General features: G+C 39.5%; 1 protein-coding gene across 4 annotated transcripts; it reads left to right on the forward strand.

Moving 5' to 3' along the window:
* Positions 1 to 148: 148 nt before the first annotated feature.
* Positions 149 to 22801, forward strand: wdb (serine/threonine-protein phosphatase regulatory subunit widerborst). Of its 4 annotated transcripts, XM_012294714.2 has the most exons (10): positions 152 to 1033; positions 1110 to 1403; positions 19039 to 19235; positions 19318 to 19512; positions 19597 to 19727; positions 19806 to 19923; positions 19999 to 20274; positions 20358 to 20587; positions 20718 to 20866; positions 21087 to 22801. In XM_012294714.2, coding segments are annotated over exons 1-9 (1587 nt in total). In that variant the 5' UTR covers positions 152 to 1032; the 3' UTR covers positions 20863 to 20866; positions 21087 to 22801. The 4 variants fall into 4 exon arrangements, with proteins under 4 accessions (XP_076392860.1, XP_012150104.1, XP_012150107.1 ...); XM_076536745.1 differs by lacking the exon at positions 21087 to 22801 and having other exon boundaries at positions 149 to 1033; positions 20358 to 20635; positions 20718 to 20856; XM_012294717.2 differs by lacking the exons at positions 152 to 1033; positions 1110 to 1403 and adding an exon at positions 4794 to 4929.
* The last annotated feature ends 131 nt before the right edge of the window (positions 22802 to 22932 follow it).

Raw genomic sequence — 22932 nt, forward strand, 5'->3', positions numbered from 1 at the left:
ACTTCCAACGAAAATATATCGATGAAATAACAAACGTTAAAGATTTGTGAAGTGGCGCGATCTATAGTGTTCGTGGGTATTCGTGTTCGATCGGCAATCTCCGGCCGATGATTGCCGAGTGCACATTACTATTTTCAGGCACACAAGGCACCTCTTGACGGGTTTTCAATAAGTGAAGAGGGCGACGGTGCAAAGATCCTTTTTTCTTTTTCATTTCAATTTTACGTACGGGTAGATGCCGAAATTGTAGTGGCTCGTGTACGCGCAATAAAACGTACAATGCTGGAAGACGTTTCGGCAGGGCTCAATGCCTGACGGTTCGTCGGTCGTTCCGGCAAAAATGAAAGAAGCTCGTCGGTCCGAGCAGCTGATGGCGGCCGAGAGCTGTTCGAGCCTCTGTGTCCCCCATCGCGGCGTTTAAGCGAGTGCGTGCGTTTAATTGGACGAACGAAGTTCGGTTACCGTTTACGTAGACAAAAGAAAATTCGTGGAAGATAGATTTCGCGCGGCGAGAGACCGCCAGCAGACGAACTACGAGGTATTTCGTAACGGTGCTTCTTTAGCGACTCGGTGCCCGACACGCAGGCACGGTACAGTAAGCCTGCCAGCCGTTCACGGTCTCCCGGTGCTGTGAATCGTGTATCTTGTTCGAACGGGACAAATCGAAGAACATCGAAGCTGCTGAGAAAAAGGACCGGTGGTTTCAGGTAACGCGTAATCCACGTACGATCGAGGGAAGACACACGGTGCCGCTTCTGTGTTGCACAGTGTAGGTGGGAGATTCGACGTACGACGGGGCGTGCGTTCGCGTGTGACAACGCCTAACAAGCGATCGCGCCCCTTTTCTCGGCCGATACACAAACGAGCGGGCAATTTCTTCCGAAATTTCGATCGAATCGTGAACTTGGTGGACCTCGTCGATCGACAAGCATTCTGTATTTAGCACGCTGCCCTATTACGCGGAATAACTCCTCGTGCTATGCACGCATCAATATCAATTTTCACCCCTCTCTGCCTCAGGAACGTCTAAACAGTAGGTTAACGTGATTCCAAACACACCACGTGCGCTTTGTAATCGTGTAGTGCCTGCTTTGTCCTTGTGAGTGTAGTGAGTTCATCCTCGTCAACGCGGAATGCGGCTTCCCCGGGGTGGACGCAATCTTCTTTAGTCGCGGCCAACGTTGGAAAAGTGCAGCCGAGGCACGAAAGTACCTCCAGCGTTCCACTTCCTTCCAGCTCTCACAGTGCCTCTGTTAGTCTCAACATGTCGTCAGCGACTTTCGTGGACCGGATAGATCCCTTTGCCAAGAGATCTCTCAAGAAGAAAAACAAAAAGTCACAGGGTTCATCCCGTTACCGTAACTCCCAAGATGTTGAGCTTCAGCAGTTGCCGCAGCTCAAAGGTTAGTCATAACTTTGTATTCTATTTACTTTCTTGTATGTTTCTTGCATATACATTTTCATAATGATGCCACAAATATAATTATGATTTATATAAAGGCAGATTATGAGAATGGAGACGCCTGTAGCTTGGCGTATAAATATTGTATGTCCACTTTGCTTTCGAGAGAAATGGGTTTGAAACTCCAATAATATTTTATATTATATATGTATTATAACTATAGTTTGAAGTATTTAATTAATAATATGCATCAGAATCTATAATATTATATGCAACATGTTTATTCAGTCGCAACAAGAATGGTTACAAACTATTTGTTGTATGTAGAAACTAAAATTTAATACATAGCAGACATGCAATAATTATGCACTAAGCAATTAACATAGATTTTTTGATATTTTCCTTTATAAATCTTGTATTCTTGAATAACAATAATAACAGTACAAGATACTTATTTTTTTACATAGTTGCAGCTAAATTGATTAACATAAAATATGCGGTTAAAATATGACAAATAATTGTTATGTTTATGAATTATTTAACATTAAGTTGATGAAATACTAGTTGCCATTTGAATTGGTTATGGTTATGGATTATTTTATATCTCACTCTGAATATATCGAAGTTCACTTATCAGCATTAGGCATGAAAGTTGAATCTGTCTATTTAGTATTATGAGACTGAAGCATTATTGGATCTATATAATTAATGCATTTCATTTTTCTTTAGTATTGAGCAGTTATAATGTATAGATGGAATGGAATTATTGTCTGCTAAAAAACAGAGTTAATATGTTACTTCGGTTTCAGTATAAATAGTCGTGAAGTGTCTTATTCTAATCTTTTCTAGCCTAAACTTTCTATGTTTGCGATAACATGTGATAACCATACTTTCAAGAAAAATTTGAAAGTGCATTTGTTCCATTACATTATAATTTACTTCTTACGAAACATTTAAATTATAATCATGCATAATAAGAAAGGAAGTTTTAAATTTATTATAGTATACAAGTATAATAACATATTTATCAGTATGAAATATACAAATAATATAAGTTTGATGTCATTTTCACGAATTATACATTAGATTGCTCGATACGCTTATAGATGTCGAAACTAACCTCAAAATATTTGAGGGAAAGCATGTTCGAATTGAGTGTGAAGTTTTATCGTTTCTGTCTAAATGTTTCATGCAGTTATGACATAGGATGACAAAAATTGAGGTTTATCGATTATTTTAAGAGGATAACTTTTAATTCTATGAATACGTGTCCAGCGTACTTCGTATTGACGTATGTTCTGAAAATCGATGAGAAGCAGCAAAGCAGAGGTCAGTTCACGTTACTCGACTGATTTTCCTGCGATATAAATTTTAAGTACTACCCATAACCACGATAAGCGACATCAAAAAATGTTCGTTTCTTCTGTATAACTTTGAGAAAAAAACATTGAGTTTATTGTATGCACATAGTATACATATGTATGCATGACTATGTACGAATTGAAAAGTAGAATTTATATCGATGCTTGCAAATTTCTGTTACGCCATGTGCGTGTCATCTTACGTCACGTACTCTTATTATCCTGTCGTTGATTCTATTTTTTCGATTCATAAATCTCTTTCTAGTTGACAATACCGTGACAATATCCGTAAAATCAGATTATCCGTGGAATTCTGATTCTGTTCTCGTTGATTAGGCCGTTCCCCTGTCGTCCGTCCTTCAAATCACTCTTACATAATCTGTACAAGCTTATTATCTCCTGCAGTTGGAAGTTGGTTATACAGGATTAATTGTACATTTTCAGAAAGAACCGTTGCATATACCGTTGAAATTACAGTTTCAAAATCAACGTTATTTTTCCTTTTTTTTTATTTACTAAGTATACATCGCGGAAAATGTACATAATTTTCTGCTTTCCATTGTGTACAGTTGTTGCGAGCTGTTACAGAGTTCGAACGAAATCGGTTTCGTGCTGTGAAGTATTTGAAGTGTGATATATTTAAAGATGGAGATTCACTTTATCAGTTTGATTTTTTATGAAAATCGCAAGATAATCAGCAGACATAAGCACGTAGGCTCTACCACACAGATCTTTCCAACTTTTATGGACGAGAGCAACTTTCAAAGACCCACTTCTACAGTTTAAAAACTTCACAATATTAAGCTAATTTGGTCACGGGCCCCGCATGGCTGCCGTTGTCCCAAAAATGAAAAAATAGGAATAGTCGAGAGAAAGAACGCAGTCGTATTATAAATGCCAGCGAATAAAGACAAAAGCAGTAACAAAGGGTGACTTGGTTGTTTCTTGGAGATAAAGAAAGGAAAAAAAGGTGGCAATGTACGATCGAAAGAAACGTTTGTAAGGGGGATTAACCTATGACGCGTTAGCGTGTCGTTGAATCAATCTTGACCAACGAACTTACACTATTTTCGTATGGGCGATGGTGCTTGAAAACAGTATATAGTGACCTATAAACTCGTGGCACGTTCCAACGTTCGAGCGGTTATGCGAAATACAGGCATCCACCTTGCAGTAGGCAGTGTCGTTCACCTCTGCCAATAAAACGGCAGTAGTCCTTAGTCTCTCCTTCCCTCGTTCACTGTCTTCTCCGCTTCTCTCCTACTCCTCTTCCCGTTCTTGTTCCTGTCTCTTCTACGTTAGTTTCTTCGCTCGTATGCCGCGTACATAACCTTAACGCACGTGTTTTCAGCTCGAGCGTCGTTTACGTGCATTTACGTATCGACGCGCGACGTCACGTGTTTCGCGTAAGAGCGACTTTCGATTAGAACTGAAAGATAGCAAAGAGCCGTTCGAAAAATCAAATACAATTTTTATGTTCGATTCTTCGAAACGTTCGATAACGTTCTTATCGAATGTACGTTGATCGTTTTGGAATTTTCAAGCTACAGGTGGTGCTAACGGTTATTTCAAAATTCGATTATTCAATATATCGATAATGTCGGTTAACCTATCTTGGTTCACAGTACTATTCAAATATAATTATTAGTATAAGTGTAGTCTGATTATTAGTATAACCTATATTTTATATAAGTTAAGTTAAATTAGATCGAATTGGAAGTTTAATTTGTACGAAAATCATGTGTTACGTCCTTCCTGTTCTTGCTAGTGTGAACGATATTATCGATATATCGTTAAGGTGTCGATAAGATGTCAGTAATCAATAGTAGCACCTCTTATTCGGAGTACAGTTTGATATATATTGATTTTTGTTAATAACTGATAAAAAACGAAAGAAATATCGCTTTGAACAAATTGAAAACTGTACTTTAGCTGCGCAACAGATCGTAATACCTCAGTAGTGGGGTCATACTCGGGTAATCCCGGTTTCATGTAGGATTTATGTACTGCATAGAGTCTGCGGTATAAGACTAAACCAGGGAAATATGTTTCGGATCGGTTACGTACAAGAGGAAACTCGTAACCATTGCAGTGCTCGAGAGGATTTTAGAGACAGCATCCTGCAGAAGGTTCTTAGTGCGTTAACCATCGAACGACATATACCCGGTTAGTCGTAGCCTAAACTATAATTATGAACCTAACCAAACCTAATTTAATCCGATCTGACGCGAGTAGATCTACTCTAATCTAATCTACTACGAATAGACCTTACCTAACCTCGTTCCAATTTAATCCGAGTAGACCTAACCTAACCTCGTTTAACAAAGGAGCCTGAACTTAAATTTAAATTGTCGCATAGCGAATGATGGAATCATCCAGCGGGTAAATGTAGACCCTAACCTAGAAATGGAAAGCACGATCTTGTGGCCGCTCCGATCGATTACCTTTTGTTCCGTAGGTGTAAGGTTACACAAAAAGATCATAGTACTCGACTCGCGACGATACAGACGGTGACACGTTTAAAATCTCGTATAGATAATAATACGAACATTTCGTCTGTGCTCTGCAGAGCCAGCCTACGAATAAGACTTATTTAGAAACACGTAGGTGTACGCCCGGTGTCTGCCTACGTTTCGCGATCACCAGCTGAAGCACCTTGGAAGTTTAATCGTCTGTGCAGTAAAGTAGGTGGGAAACTTTTATGTGTTTTCGATCAACAGACGCCTTATCCTTTAATTAGATTTTCATTGTGACCCGTGTTTGTAAGTTTTTTCTTTCGAATCAATATTGGACAAGATTGTTATCGCTACGCTTGTAAAAAGTAATTTATTCTGTCAACACTCCTTTCAGTGGGCCTCCTCATCGAATGCATGAAAAATACCATCGCGTCTTTTCTTTAATTAAATTTTTGTTGACTTCACGTAACTCGATGCGAGATTACATTACAAAGTTTACAAAAATCCATGTATCATAATTTTTTGTTTATTCGAAATTGACCTCTTTTCCGTCTCTTGAAACGTCGCGGAGAAAATAGTTTCTAGAACTGTAAACGCACCGCGCAACGTCCATCAACCTAAATTCCCTAAAGTAACGCTCGAAAGATCAGGATTACCGATGTATACACGGTATTCGATGGAAGCTCACGATCAGAACATCTCGTTATCTGTTCGTGTTGTATCGCCGAATGTTACAACAGGCGGCAGTCGGTTGCTGACAGATAAGAAGCCTCAGATTTATCGTCGGGCAAAAAACAAACTGTTCGCGCATACCGCGATCAACAGTGGAACATGTGCGTGATGACTTTTGTTGCGATTTTTACCTGTCCATCACGCGTTCGCTTATCGTCACGTCGATGTTAATAAATCGTCATTCTTGATTCGTTGCGTTACTTTTTTTAACCCGAGTTAACCTAACCTCTGAGAAGAACGGATCGTGAGAGCATTTAAGAGCCGGGAATACGAGAACGTTTCAGATACGTTTAGAAAGGTTCACTGATGATACTCGATACACATTAGTTCGAAATAATAAGTTGCATTCGCCGGCAAATTGGTTCCAATGTACAGAATAAATGGATTGTAGAAGGGTTAAAGGGGAATCACCAGTTAGCGCGTCTTGTATCGCAGTTGTGAAACCCGTTCAAACTCTATGACGTGTCTGGGGTATTTATTATTAGCGTTCTTAACAGACAATTGGGGTTTCTTTCATGGAAACGATTTAGTCTCATCGAATCAAAATAAGTGGTTCTTCGAAAGTTTTGGTAATTCTGGAAGGGCTTCCGCCTACTTTTTCGGGTAGTATAAATTGCAGCGATAATCCGAATAAACGCAGCGAACACATGCACAATCGGTCTCGTGGCACGCGTGTACCCTCCAGCGACGATGAGTCGCTACTAGCGAACGTTTTTCCACTTGTCGCGCACGAAATTGGACTAATTTCGTACACTTCCGGTTTCCTGTAGGGTTCTCACGCGTTTTGTTCCTTTACCATTTGCCACTTCCACTTTCTTCTTCTTCGAACTCCTTAATAATTATATTCGACGAGAGTGACACGAGTCCAAAAGCTTACACCGACGAAGCCTACCTTCTACAGCTTACCGAATGTCAAGTATCAACGTTTGTTCCGTCCGCGAAGAAAGAAAGAGGCAAAATAACAGAAACGAGGAAAATAACAGAACCTCTAATGTTTGAAGGGTGTACCCGGTCGCATAGACGGAAAATAAAAATTGGCTCGCGATGCATTAACGTTATTGCATTAAACGAGGCCTGCTCTAAACGCGTGGAGGCTTCAAAGAGATAAAAGGGTTCGCGTTCGAAGCAGCAACGAAGCTAGTTCAACGATATTATAACCGTAGCAACGCGTTCGCTCGAAACGTGCTCTTGTATCAGAGGACTCTCGTTGCATGTTGCTCCAGTAACAAATATTCCAATTAAATTCCTGAAAAACATCTGTTGCTTTTGCGAACCTCCTCTCGAGAGAGCTCGCAAGAGAACGTAAGAACAGGTTTTATGAAATAGCGAGGAAATATCTTTGCACCGAAAAATTCCCACAAAAGAAATAATCCTTTTCTTTTTATTTTCATTTAGAATCAGACCGGTAGCAACAGATTGCAGACATTTTCACGATTGCACGTGTCCGTCGTCCTCGAACGCTCGGGGATACAACCCTGGCCACCGAGCCGTAAACGGGAGTACGCGATTCGCCTAATTGACGAGCACCATTGATCGCGTTACGGTCATTGTCAAGATCATCGCCAGCGCAGAAGGATGATCGCGCAGTTTTCTAGTCGAGAGTGGGCGAGCGATCGTTAAGTTTCATTTGCACCGTGATCGTTGTTCATTTTTCTATCGTGCCTTCTTAATCCTTTCACCGAATACCACCGATTGCGATCTTCTACGGACACTTGCGTTGCGTATAATCGTTACTCTTCTTCATTTTATTTAATATTCATTTGATATTGAACGTATTGTCTGATATTTGTACAGCTTGAGTTTTCTTAATAAGAGGTTGATTAGTGTTTAGTGTCGTAAGACCTTAAATTTTATATTTGATATACCATTAGAATTACGTTGCAGTATTTTTTATGCAGTCATGGTTTACTGTTACTAAAGAAACGATTATGCAGCCATTTTCGTGAAATCTCGAGCTTCGAATTGATGTACCATAAGTGCTATTTTACGACACTTTTATGTCATGAAAGTGTGTCAGACTTGATAGGTTTCGAAATGGGTCATTGTACACCGTAGCCAACTATTTTATATTAAGAACATTAATAAAAGGTGTGCATGCTATTTCCATTAAACGTTGAATTCTAAATCGACATGCCGTAAGTGGTATTTTACGATACTTTTATGTCACGAAAGGGTGTCAGGCTCCGTATCTTTCGAAATCGTTCGTTTGTCGTGCAACAACCTAATACGATCCCTAACCAGAGTCCCTTCGTTTAATATTCGCAAAACGTTTTCCCTTATTTGCATTTTGATGAAGAAACACCTTTCGACGTGTCCGCGCGTTGAAAAACACACATTTCCCCGGCAGCTCGGGACAAGCAAACAATTCTCGTCGATCGATTATCGCGAGACGTTTCGCTATAATCCTTCGCGTCGTTTGCATCGAATTTATGCAAAGAACGTATCTCCCGAAGCTCGGCTCGTAATAATTATGTTAATAGCGCGACGCGTGCTCCTCGTTTTTTTTCTCGGCTTCCGTGAATCGTAAACAAACGAGCGAACGCGTTAATTGGTTCTGCCATTGACATTGACGCGAGTCGTTATGGGAGGCTGTCCCTAATAACAGGCATCCAGGAACAGTCGACGAAAAGCAACGAGTGCATCCACGAGTGGCATCGACTGAACGGCGTGGCGTCAATAGACGCGACGAATGGCGTCGCGTCGCTTAAACATTCTCTTCGACGTTCCGCTAATTGGCTTCGATTTCGTTCGACATTCTGTCCGCGTTTCCTAACAGGGGAACAGTTCATTCTGTGTCAGCCATTTCTCGATTCATGCCGTTCGAAGTGTGACCCAAGAAAATGGAGGGAAAACTATCCACATGGATATACAATATTTATTTCTGTGATCCGTTGGCCCAACTTGTGGCGATTAAAATAAAACTCAGATACTACTTTGTATATCTGTTGTCGTCGAGTCTGTTTATTACTTATTGGCAGTGTATCGATTTTGGATGACGACCTTGAATTATCTTCGCCTCGTTGCGTAACTGGTAATTAAATATTCCCTCTTACTAATTGGGGAACTTGTTTGGTTCGAGATGTTGACAAAATTTCTACACATTGATCCGCAGAAATATTACTTTTCAGTTTGCTCTCTTTATCATCCTTTTTGAAACTTGATAGAAATTGTTCTTCCTCGACAAGTAACGGATAGACAGACTCAAACGAAATTTGATTTAGGACGTTCACAATTATTTCCACGCGACAATGACAAGTATCGATGAAAACGCAGCATCCTGTCTAATTTGGTTGTTGATCCTCGATGAAAATCAGGTCCTGGTCCGGTTCTTTCGCAATCAGGCTCCCCATTGTAGCCATAAGCATCCTCGTTGGATGGACGCGGGTCCAACGTGGAACACCGTTCACCGAGAGGATCGAGACCTTTTCCCTTAATCAAAGATTGGATCCCGTCCAAGCGTATTGGCCGAGCAACACGCTCGATGGGAGTTAAACTGTAGCTGGTGTAACGAGAACCAGAGGTCAAGAATCTCTTTCTTCCCGAGAATCGTCGACTCTCCGAACGAAGCATCGCATCGCTGTAATATACTTTCGATGATCATCATTCTCACGAAACGAAGCTTTCTTCGTTAACGTTCCTAACCTTAATCGAATATACAAATTACGCTACAGTACGAAATACACTAAAACAGTGGCGGGTAACAAAAGCAGAAAGAGCAGCGTCTTAATGAAAGTTCACGAAAGAAGGGACTTTCAAAGGGCAGTCCCCATCGGTTCTGTGAGATCCAGAGGACGTTACACTTCTACTATCGTGCAGTTCTAACGCAAATGCGATTATCGCGGTTGATCGTTCCCGGAAGTATACGAGGGTTAAAGGCATTTGAAATTATCGCTTCAATTTGCATTATTACCTGCACAGAGTACTCGAACTCGAGCAGAAAATTTTGAAAAGTATATGCACTGTAACGTTCGATAAGCTCTTTTCTTGATTGTCATCGAAGAGAATAAGAAAGTAAAATTAATATTTATAAACGATCGATCGAAAATGAACTCCAGCGTTCGTTAACGGCGTTGCGATGTTGTTCGAGCAATTATCGAGATTACATCGGTCGTCGATGGAATTGTTCGATTGTTACATCGACAAATTACGTGTCGAGTTTACGACTAGACGTTGGTTAATTGTCCTCGAGGAAAACAGGGGAGGAGCGGAGCGTTGATAGAGGAGAATCTTAATAGAGTCATCTACGATCTCGTTGCGAGCCACGTTCTCAGTACCGTTTCTCGACTCGTCGTTGCAGCCTTGTTAATTCTCGCCCGTTAACTTTGTAGTCGTTGCTTTCTTAATTAACGCAACTTATTATCTACGAAATTAATTAATATTACTGAAATTTCCCTAAACTTTGGACGGTGACGTTACTTTCACGATTAAACAAATCGTGTAATCTCTATGGATTAAACGATTTATGTTCCCTTTGCAAAATAAACGTCCTATTAATTAAAAACAGGGATTAGAACCTTTGTAGTTAATGAGTAGGATCGTTAAAGAACTGTAGCGAGATAGTGACTAAAGTGGGTAACCGACTACAAATCCCCTGCGGCCAACCCTAATTTCCACGATTTTCTACGAAAGCGTAGCTACCCGAAAGAGCTAGAAAATATTAACCAAATTGGTAAATTTAAGAAAAGTAAAAGCTTGGTTTCGATGATGTTTCGAGTATGAATGAAAAATTGTCGAAGAAGTACGTAACGTTTGTTGCTTCGATACGTAGCCGCGAAGCAAAGTGAAAACCCTGAAGTTAATTCGCTAGACGATATCGCGAGACAAGTATAATAGGATAGTAACAGAAAGTTACGGTTACCGCTGGTTTTCTTCACCTAGTTATTACTAATCACACTTTCACTCTTCGTTCCGATATAAATCTCGGCGTTCTATATTCTACCGCACTGGTTGCATTACGAGTCCCATAAAAAGATTCTCAAAGTTCGATCGTAATTACTGTCCGAGTGACCAGATTAGCGAAAAACTTGTGAAGCGACTCGTACACACGATGTCTAAAACTTGTGGAAGAAATTGATGAAAAGAAGAAGATTGTGTAACCGGTAATTACCGTAACATCATCGGAACATCGACCTCTGTGTACGGTCTCGAAGACGGTATCGCGTTACGTTGTCCCATTCAGCTAATGATAATTACGTAACGGCACGCGCCGTCTGTCGCTGCATTCTGGCATAGAATCGGTTTGTAATCCCGATGCTGCGGTCGAAGAGATCCGAGAACCGCGAATTCTTTCGAACGGCAGCTTCGAAACTGGAGGAAAACTTGACCGGAGATTCTTTCCCTCGACTATAGCGATCTTATCGTCGAGAGAGAAGTGGATAGGCTAGACGTCTTCCTCCACTTGTTACCATTTTCGTCATCGCTACCCCGAGGCGTATCTCGTGGCAAATTGTGGCGCCTTGAACCACCAGGGAATTTCATGGGCAAGTCTAGGATATACTCCTAACTGCTGCAACATCGTCCGGTACCGGTTTCGAGGATTTAACACTTACAGAATCGACGGTGCAATGTTACGGCTTGGTATCACTTGTTGAATATTTAACTCGTTCAGACTTAATTGTGTAACATAATACACGGCTTATTATTCTGTCTAATGTTATGTAACATTATACGATACTATAAATTGTATTTATAATGCGGTACAGCACTATCTCTCTATGACGTGTAACATTACACGGTTGAATCTGAAAGTGTTCGTGACGGAGAGTGCACTGCGAGTGCAATTTATAATTACTTGGAACAATTGCAATCACCCGTAGAAGAAAATAGAAACCTATAATTATTCGAACTTGAAAGAAGCGTACGGTATCTTAACGAAGGAAGACGAGGAAGTTTAAAACAGTCAGTTACTTTTGCCGAGCTAGTTTCCTCACCTGTTGCGGTCTTTTAAATATATTTCCTATGCCTGACATCTTGTTTTTCCATGTATATCCGATTGACCGAACAACGTTCTCAGTTTGACGAGGATGACATTGCCAAAGATTTAGTATCCTCCATTTTGAACCATTTATAACAGATGAAAACCTCCATTATACTTGACAGAGTCTTTTTTAATAGCACACCATGAAAAGCGTAAGCTTCCAGAAAGAAAGCGTGACACATAAACATCACCGCTAATGATAGAACTTTTCAACCTATTACATGTATCTATGAAAAATTCATTGCCCCCTGTAAAATAGTTTAGATTTCTCGTATCGTTTACGCTTTAAACTTTCTTTTATCAGCCATCGTATATATCTTTCCCTATATCGATCAGTAGTTGATGGAAGAGAAAATTGAATGCAAAGATCCCAGAAAGATGGCAATATAGACGGTTGATGAAAGAAATCGAACTTGAAGGATCTTCGATACTGGAAGAAGAAGCGGAGGAGGAGGAGGAAGAAGAAGAAATGGAAAATGAGAGAAGGTAAAAAGAGCTGGAGAGACGGAGAAAGAGAGGCAGGCCACCCGACGAACCCCCAGAGAAGCGACGGCGGTGGGAGTATTGATCCGGAATGCCGGCGACCGCCTGCCTCGAACACTCTCCGCTACTCCTTTACCTTCTCTTCGCTTCTCTTCAACTACTCTGCCTATCTCTTTCTCCTCTGCCTGCTCGTCTAGTACACGTACACCTTCGACCGTCTCTCTTTAACCCCCATCCCCTCGGTTGTTCTTGTTCCGGTCTTCGTTTATTCCAAGTGTTCGCACGCCCCTACTCCACGGCAAAACCCTAACTAAACCACGAATTACCCGTTTGCCCCCTTGCCTCCTTCCTCGATTTCAGAGCTCGCTATATCCTCGGTTCCGTCTCGAGTTTCAACCTCTCCGCGCTTCGTTCCTTCTGCGAATATTAAAACACGATACCGCGATTGTCTTTTGTCCGAGGATCCACGTGGTTCGCTTTCTTTCATGTAATATTCTCGAACGTTTCGCAGCACGCCCCTCCCTAACTTCGGAGGAAGTTACGCGGAGCAGCCTCCTCCTGGTCGCTTCCGGTAGCGCGCCAGCGTCGAAGGTGCTGCCATTTTGGAATAAACGACACACACCGTTTTAAGCGTGATTTACTCTGCGCCCCGGGCGTTATTCGGAAAACGTGTTACAGACCTACGGCTACGCTCTTCGCCGCCTCTTGCCTGCAATATCGCAAAACCTACAAAACAATAGTCACGCTTTTATGTTACATAATTCCATTTCCAGTACTTTATGTACCGTAAAAGTTGGGATGTATTTTTGGAACCCACTCGAGGGCCGCTTACGTCTCTCGTACTTTTGAAAATTTACGCTGGAATTAAGACGATAGCGCTTGACCAGAGCGTGGTAATTTGGTGTAGGTAGCCTGGCAGTCTAACGATACATGTCGATTTGGCTCTCGGTTTGGTGCATTATAATTCGAAGCGAGAGCGATACAACTCGAGGCAGTTTAACTCATATAAGATGCAATTCGATATAATTTAACGCAACGGCGATGCAACGCGAGGTATTCTGGCACGAAGTCGATACAGCGCGTGGTGATTTGGCGCGAGCACAATAGATTATCCAGGCAACAAATTTAAATCGTGGTGATATAACGCGAGACCATTTCTACTAAGGAAACTTCTCTCTAATTTTCAAGAGTTACATGCTGTTTCACCGTGTACACGCACTGCAAAATATTACATAGAGTCTCTGAAACGTTGTTAAGAGAGCCGTTGTTATGCAGCATTTAGTGCTGTATCAGGATTAAACGAAGTATCTAGCACGATTTACATTTTCTTCGAACGCTGCATCGTGACCGAGTATCGAGCGAGAGGCGAACGGTATACACACGGTAGGTCGTTTCAAGAGCCAGCAGAGACCCCTTGGTCGCATCAAAGAATCGTGGCGGTGGGCGAATAGTCGTAAAAGCAAAACGTGTTCATGTTGCAAGGCCACGGGAGCGATATACTACGGTCGACGGCAACAGTACGTGAAAGTACGTCGCTTTATGAATGAAATTATAAATACGTGCATGCTAAGGTGATCGTGCACGTAATTCAGGAACAACGAGGCGAAGCCTCTTGTTTGATCTTATTTTAGAATCTTTCGCGATGATCGGCAGCCACCCCTTTATTGACTTCTGCAATATTATCCGAGTGATTTGATGCAGTTGATCGATCAAAGAACGAAAATCGAAATTAATCGAAACGGAGCAAAGGGAAGGTGCAACTATAGCTCTCCTTAATCAGTCGATCGACTTTTCGAAAGTCTACCTTCGAATCGTGCAAGATAACGAGTACAAAATCGTACAAGTTTTGTGACCGATGATCAATTTGAAAATATACAAAGTGACTTGATATTGGTTACAGCAAATAACGAGCAACTTAAACGCATAAATGTATCGCGAAACGTCACATGTTACTTTAAAGTCGAATAAAAATGAGCATATAATTTGTCGCTGATACTTAAAGGCCGATAGGATTACATATACGGGTCGGGTTCGAAGAATATTCGATTATAGATTAGATAGGATCGCCTGGGCTCGCACGATACAAATTTGATCCGCTAATAACAGATAATAAAATCGCGCTTCCGACATGCTATCCTGCGTGCCGTAGTCAACGCGGCGCTGACGAAATTCTAATTATGTTTTGGATGTGTAACAAACACTCTCATTCCGGGCACGATGTCAATTCGTGTGCTGAATGTCGTCATTTGAAAATGACGTTCGTTCCCGACAAACCGATTTCTTCCTCTTCTTCCGCTTCTAGACACGTGCCGGCCGACTACAGGCTCAGAAAATAGGGACTCAAGACACTGTTGTAACAGTAAGCCTTTTCTGCGAGCGAACTACGAAGGGTCTGTGTGCTCGATCTTATATATGTGTACGAAATAAATGATGTATAGACCTCATAGATTATTTATACTTGGCAAACCTCGATGTACCCTAAATGCATAAACATCCGCAGTCCGATAACAAAGATACTTAGCCTTATTTGTATACTTGCGCTTATAAGTTTTAAGCTACGTAACCTTCCGTTAAAATATAAAATTGAAATGCGTATTGTGTAGATGTTACGTTCGAAGATTTTTTTATCGGTTGAGTGTTATCTACTCCGTAAGATGAGGAGCTAACTTTCTTCACCCATTCACAATTCGCGTGGAAACACGCCGTAAGAGCTAGGTCTAGAAGCATTCGCATAATTCGATAAATTCATTGAGGCCATGCTCCAGCGTCATGGAAAGCAAAGTTACTTGGGAACACGGCCCTTCTCTCAGGGTGATTATTATACGCATCGATAAAGCGAGTCCAATTAGTCGCGATCGAAATTCGACGAACATTCACCCAGTTCACACTCGGAAACACCTGATGTCAATTTCCTCCTGAATTTTAGAACAAATTGTTAGATACCCATCGATACGTTATACGGTCGTTAATTACTATTTTTACAAAACCACTTATCACCTGGATATTTTAAGGTGACAATTTAAAGTAGCTTTCTTAATTTCGATGCTGAGTTGCAAGAACATTGTACCCGACTGTACATAGCAACAAAATGTTCGTTAATTACCTCGAAACAATGCAGGTGAATGAAACGGCGCAGGAAATAAATCGAACCTGCGCGAATGGAAATATACGAAATTATCGAGGTTGTTCGATCGCATAAAGAAAACAACGATTATTGCTCTCGTGACTCGTTGACTGACCTGAAAATAAACCCAACAGAGACTCTGCCCGTTGAGAGATTTTTTTACCCTTCTCTGGCCGTGTCTCGCGCTCGTTTTTTAGCATCCGAACGTCGAGACTGAAATCTCTATCGACCATGAAAGTAGCAGAGAACGGGGCGAAAAAAGATTCGGTGAGCGTGCACACGCGAAAGATGTGGTCGACCAGACCTAGGTGTATTTTTAAAGTTTATCAGTCCGAACGAATACGTACGATCGAATCGCTACTTTCGGTTACGGCTACTTTTGCGTTCACAATTAGACGCACCATCTTTCTCGCGAATTTTTTCAACCGCGCTAAAAACATTGGGCAACGTTCGTTGGAACGCACGCGTCACAAGGTCGCATAACTGGAATATTCGGCTAGCGATTTCACTCGTACTGTATATATAACGTTACGCGTTCGCAATAAGTAGATCATAATTGATCGTTAGCGGCACATTGGCGCGCGGCTTCTGGCACACTGAACGTTTCCCGCGTATATCCGTGTTCGCCGCGCGGTATACTCCACTTTCGACTGGAATATTCGCTTGGATCGAACCGATCGACTCGTTATGTTCTATCTTTATTTAGATCGTTGCGTCGCCAGAACGTCATTCGTATATTTCGTCTTTGACCGTGAATTCGCACGGAAATTTTCTTAATCTCCCACGTTATATCGGATTCCTATCTTTTTTATCGACAAATTCTTTTCGCTAGTTTCCTATGGATAATATACACGATATTTTTATGCACAGAATACGAATAAAAACGGTACATATTCCTTTGGTATTAGACGCCATGAATCCGTGCTTTCGAGTACTTTAATTACACCCATACATCACCGGGCACAATTTCGACGGAATCCGATGCGAAACGTCAAATACGATTTTGCTATCGGAAATCATGATTGGGTTAATATTCGAACGAACGAGGTTCGCGGATAGTGTACCGCTCGAGAGCCACCTATCGACTATTTTTACCGATCACGGCATTCTAACGGTCGTGACTGCGAGCAAAATCGGTGCCTCGAAATTTCATTCATCCATCGCAGATCTTTCGAGCACCGCCTTCTGTAATTACGTACATCTGTCATACGTATAGGGCCGTAGTCGAAGAGAGTAACCGCGAATAAAAACTCGAAACAGAGTTCTCGTCGCTCAGTTGTTTCTCGATTCGCGATTAAACTCACTGGCGAGAGAATTCTTTCATTGCTTCTGGGTGTATACCCGAGCGCAACGTAGGCTTCCCTTTATAGAAACTTTTACAAATACTTCTCCGAATTCTGAGATCCGTAAGACCTTGCTCTATAAGTTCCAAAATGTAGAAATTGTTAGGTACTCAAATTCCTAAACTACCAAAATACTTTCCCTCTTTCACAGTTGTCCTCAGAATTCACAAAGTACCACGTAAAAATTACCTCGCGTCTTCAAAACGAATATCTTACGTAGAAGATCGTTGAACGGTAAAATCAGTGGAACACGAGCTCCTTTTATGCTCGATGGCGCATTTTATGGTTGGTTTGTTAGCGTCAATACATTGACCAATTCTTAACGAAACTGTCGTACGCAGCTTTCACGGTAAGACACCCTAAATATAGGAAGATCTGCAGCAAGATAGCCAGCCAATTTTTTCCCCTCGATTTCCTTTCGATGTAATTCTTTCATTCGAATAAATTTATCGGTACTTGATCGATCGTCACACGTAGGCGTGGTTGTTTTTCATCTATTTTTTAAGAATCACGGATTCGCGTTGTAATAAACGGAGTATCGAGTATCATCATCGCGGAAGTTCGCTTTAACGAGCAAATGGCGACATTGGTTTAACGTCACGGCCTTCTACGTTAATTATCTTACTCTCGATAGCGCGATCCGCGATTCAAATGCTGCGAGAACCGTTTTATGCGTGACTGAAAGTATACCGTCGTCAATTTCTGATTATCAGTTTCTAATTTGATCAACGGCAAAAGTTTTTAGGTGCTACTTTTGTACAACTTCGCCTTTCACGATAAAAATAGAAAAAGTATTACTTCTTCCGGGAGCTTAAGATGAATGAGAGAATCGACAGGAAAGCATGGTTTAAAGTTCATTATGTAGCTGAATCAATACGCCATCGGGTAGAAATGGAAACTGAAGAATGAGACGGACGTATTAAAGAAAAGGACAAAATGGAGTTTGTTCTGCCTTCTGTCCTCCTTTTCCTGCAGCGTGAATGAAAACTTCATTCGCGAGAACGATCAACCCCCAGGAGTAAACACGCTAATAAACCTGAGTAATTTATACTGCGGCAGCTATTTTCTCGTTTAAATTCTGAAGGAAAGCGTGGCCGTAAGATGTCGCTTCAACAGATGACTTTTGCAACCTCTTACGAATGTCACTTGGCCTACTTCGAATGTTCGAAATAGTTTCTTTTAGCCGCCGAAATTTTTAATTCCTCTTATGTTGATAATTTCGACGTTAACATCCCATTTTTACCCTACAGCGTTCTATGCTTTTTAATTCGTTAATGACCGGAGGGTTCCGAATCCAACATACCGTGTGTCTCCAACACTCCGCACGAATCACTGGCATTCATAAGGAAACAGTTTACGAGATACCACGTCGTTAGTTTCCCATCGAATCGACTCATGAAATTAACATTTCCTATTTTATGACGCTAAAGAAAACAGTGTCACACGAATTTATGCAACCTGTTCAAAGTGCTGCTAATGGGCAATTATTCATGTATACCATATGGTCCGCGCGTGTCCTATGAATTCATAACCATAACCTCGTCTGACGTAATCTTTGGTATATTTTACCAGCAGTGTAAAATACATTCGCATCATATTTTTATAAATTGAAGAAATATATTGAACGAATATCACTGTTATCAGTTTTGTCCATTTACCCATCATTCTCCCTTCCTTAATTAACAAATTTGTAGTTTGCACGAGTCGAAGTTTCATAACTTATTTTTACGATATAGCAATGGAGCTTAAACTTACATTTTGGAGCTTAAACATATATGTAGTCGAACCGTTCGAAGTCAATTCTAAAGATGTTACACAGTCCATAAGCAAACCGAAAATAACTTCACAGACTGTTAATCCTACTATATTGGGATTGACGCATCTCGTAGGTGGCACAACGAGTGATTAGTATTACGAACGACGCTATTAATGGTCAGACTATGTATTTACAGCAAACTTTACTTTGCTACAATTATAAAGTTATTAAATTCGTAGATTTTGCCATAACAAAAATTAGTCATTTTTAATGACAATAATGAACATTTGTTCTTTTATTTTAAGTCCATAGTTTGTAGCAAACTAATGTGGTTATATATTAAAAATATTTAAGAGTCTTGACAATACACCTTGAAATGAAACAAAGTTTGTTATTTGTTACAGATGTCACACCATCGGAACAAGAAGATCTATTTATCAGAAAGCTACGACAATGTTGCGTGACCTTTGATTTTATGGATCCTATGGCAGATCTTAAAGGCAAAGAAATTAAACGTAGTACACTCAATGAATTGGTGGAGTACATCACAGCTGGACGAGGGGTTCTTACAGAGCCTGTATATCCTGAAATTATTAAAATGGTAAAAATATATTATGGAAGTAATACCTGCTCCTACAATTTACTGAAAGAACTTTCTTCATTTAACAATGTATTTGTTAAAGATTTCTGCAAATCTGTTTCGCACATTACCGCCTAGTGAAAATCCAGATTTTGATCCAGAAGAGGATGATCCAACATTAGAAGCCAGCTGGCCCCATCTGCAATTGGTTTATGAATTCTTTTTACGGTTTCTTGAATCTTCAGATTTTCAGCCAACAATTGGCAAAAAAGTTATTGACCAAAAGTTTGTTTTACAGGTATAGTTTACAATATGTATTATTGTGTTTCAATGTAATGTTTGTTATTATTATTTACTTTGTTGTATGAATTTTTTGTTTCAGTTATTGGAGTTATTTGATTCAGAGGATCCTAGGGAAAGAGATTTTTTGAAAACTGTTCTGCATCGTATTTATGGGAAGTTCCTTGGCCTTAGAGCCTTCATACGTAAACAAATCAACAACATTTTTTTGAGGTATTTATATACATGTGATTAGTATTAATCTATATGCGCATATGCAACATAATTTTACTTAATTAATTATTATTACAGGTTTGTATATGAAACCGAGCATTTCAATGGAGTGGGTGAACTTCTTGAAATTCTGGGTAGCATTATAAATGGATTTGCTCTTCCTTTAAAAGTCGAGCACAAGCAGTTTTTAGTTAAGGTAAAAATAGTTCGTCGAAATTACGAGTCAATAAACGCGTATGAAAAACATGATTCATCGTTAATTGTTTTACAGGTGCTGCTACCACTACATAAGGTGAAAAGCTTATCATTATATCATGCACAATTAGCTTATTGCGTGGTGCAGTTTCTTGAAAAAGATCCAAGCTTAACAGAACCAGTTATACGAGGCCTCCTTAAATTCTGGCCTAAAACGTGTAGCCAGAAGGAGGTAATGTTCCTTGGTGAAATTGAAGAAATCTTGGACGTAATAGAACCTAGCCAATTTGTTAAAATACAAGAACCTTTATTCAGGCAAATTGCACGTTCTGTGTCTTCGCCGCACTTTCAGGTATTTAAAATATCAATTCAACTTCGCTGCTCATGGAAAAAAGTATTTTGACTGTATAATGATAAAATCATATTTAATTACAGGTTGCTGAAAGAGCATTGTTCTTTTGGAATAATGAATATGTAATGTCTCTAGTCGAAGATAACAATCATGTAATAATGGGAATTATGTTCCCGGCATTGTATAGAATTAGCAAGGAACACTGGAATCAGACGATTGTCGCACTTGTTTATAACGTTTTAAAAACATTTATGGAAATGAATAGCAAGCTTTTTGATGAACTTACTGCCAGCTATAAGTCTGAAAGGCAAAAGTAAGTAATGGGTTCGAAACACACAGAAAATTAAGTAAGGTTAAAAAGGTTATTTCTTTTTCAAGACAAAATGAAATAAAAGCGTGTCGATAGTTTTTACGTTATCTATAGAAATATTTTATAATATCAGAGAAAAGAAGAGAGAAAAGGAAAGGGATGAACTGTGGAAGAGACTGTCTGAATTGGAGGTAGAACGACGTAATGCGCTTACAGCTCCTCCTCCCCCCAATAATCCAGTTCCTGCCACAACAGCTTCGACACGAGCCCGCCCTTGAACTGGTGTGTAATTATTTCCGATAATTGATTTGTTCTTACAATTTAAGGGGTTAAACTGTACTCTGATCGCTCGAAGATCTTAGGTATTTTTATGAATTCTGAAAATGTATCGAAGTAAGTAGCCAAGATGCAAAGATATAATCTTTGGGCAGTTCGGAATGGTTTAACCCCTTAAACAGTTCTGTTACTTTTGACTAATCGAATAGTATAATTTTGTTTTCAGGTGGAAGTACATTACCACGCTGCCCAATCATTAGCCCTTAGTTTACGTCGATTGTCCATACACTACACGCAAAAAAAGTTACTGTTGTTAGTGGAGCAAACAAGTGTTTCACGACGGTATTCTTGACGTAATGTAATTTCTTTCATTAGTTGAGCCTAAAGTGGGCAAAGCGAGAGAAGAACAATGAAAGGAGCAGTGATCGCAATTTTATTCTTCTTTGGCGCAATGATGATTGATGAGTTCTAATATTTTTATTGTGTACATTAATTTCTACTTTACCCTACTTTTTCCTTTTTCTTTGACAGCAATGATTTAAGTTGTACAATGTACTCAGTGTCAGCACACAATACGAGAATGTTAGTCCCCTCTTAACTAAGGATTCAAGCTGTGCTCGGTAGGAGGAGACGATCAAGGTGTAAATTCGAGTAGATACAATATATTGTTATAATATTGATTTTTGCATGTGACATTCGCTTCAGTTATTAAATGGCTAATGTCCTCTCATGACTGACCCACCTTACTCCCGGATTCTCGCCTCCGACGGAGCCAGCAAGGGGCGTTGTTTGAAATGTATCATATATTCGTATTAATAATAATAACTATAACAAAACATAATAAAATTAGGTAAATATATAAATATATATAAATATATATAATACAATATATTATAATAGTAATATTGATGATACAAGTCACACATTCACACAAACACACGAATACATGAAAACTGTGGTAAATACGTGTAACGTACAGACCGATGTGCTACGAATACTAACATTGTGCTGACTGCATGCCCGCAGCAAAAATGGAATAAATTTTTTCAAAGAAAGAGAACCGTGACCGATATGCGATAAGCATATCACAAGAATAATAATATTATTATTGAATGATTAAGGTTTAATTCATTGAAACAAAAACGTAAAAAAATATATGTTGTTTTTTAAATAAAAAAGAAAATAAATAAAAAAAAAACGATGCGAGGGGCAAGTATACAATAAAAAAAATTTAATTGTACCAAAATATCCATTGCTTATAAATATAATAAATAATAGAGATACAATGCATAAGATTTATTCGGAGCTGTGCTCCCACAGGCCACCGCAAAGACGTGGGATCGTTTTTAAAGTTTCTTACCATTGCATAATAAATAATAAACAATAGTAGCTCTTAATAAATAGATGGTTAACAAATGAGTGGACTGCTTGCTCATATTTTCATGAAGTAGCTGAGAAACGTTTAACATATTTATCTTAATTTTACTTATCCATTCTTCTTGCGTCAAATATGTTTTATCTCATCTGCATTGTACATTTTTATTTACACTTGTACACTGTTTATCTCCACTTCATGAAAATTAGTTAAAAAAAAATAAATTGAAATATATACATATATATATATAAATATGTATAAATATATGTGTCTATATATATATACGTATATATAATTATTGTAAATGCTGTAATGTGACTCGAGGAAACCAACACGGATAAATTCATAAGAGTTCTATACGCATAAATAGACACTTTATTAAATGAATGTCTAATTTATTTCTACTCTCTAATTCTTTTTTAAACACTATTTAGTCAAATGCCCGTAAAGTGTATTGTAGGTTGCTAAAGAAAATTTGTCGTGGCCTACGTTTTTTTTCTGCTTCCTGTTCAAATTCGCAAACATCGTCCTCCTGTGTTGACACTAATAAAGCATTTTAATAATTATTGTGTTTGGGGCTAACTTAGTTTTTAGTACAGTTGCAAATATATTACAATAAGAAATTCTGATACGATACATTAGTATTTTTTTATATCGTATAAACTGCATTTGTATGACAGCATAATTATTAACAGAA

The sequence above is a fragment of the Megachile rotundata genome, chromosome 10 (genome assembly GCF_050947335.1).
Source record: "Megachile rotundata isolate GNS110a chromosome 10, iyMegRotu1, whole genome shotgun sequence".
Lineage (NCBI taxonomy): Eukaryota > Metazoa > Arthropoda > Insecta > Hymenoptera > Megachilidae > Megachile > Megachile rotundata.

Excerpts from the sequence above, each read along its gene's own strand:
- wdb (XM_012294714.2), top strand. Across the intron at positions 19,924-19,998 it reads ACAAGCAGTTTTTAGTTAAG|GTGCTGCTACCACTACATAA; the intron begins GTAAAAATAGTT and ends ATTGTTTTACAG. Across the intron at positions 20,275-20,357 it reads TGTCTTCGCCGCACTTTCAG|GTTGCTGAAAGAGCATTGTT; the intron begins GTATTTAAAATA and ends ATTTAATTACAG.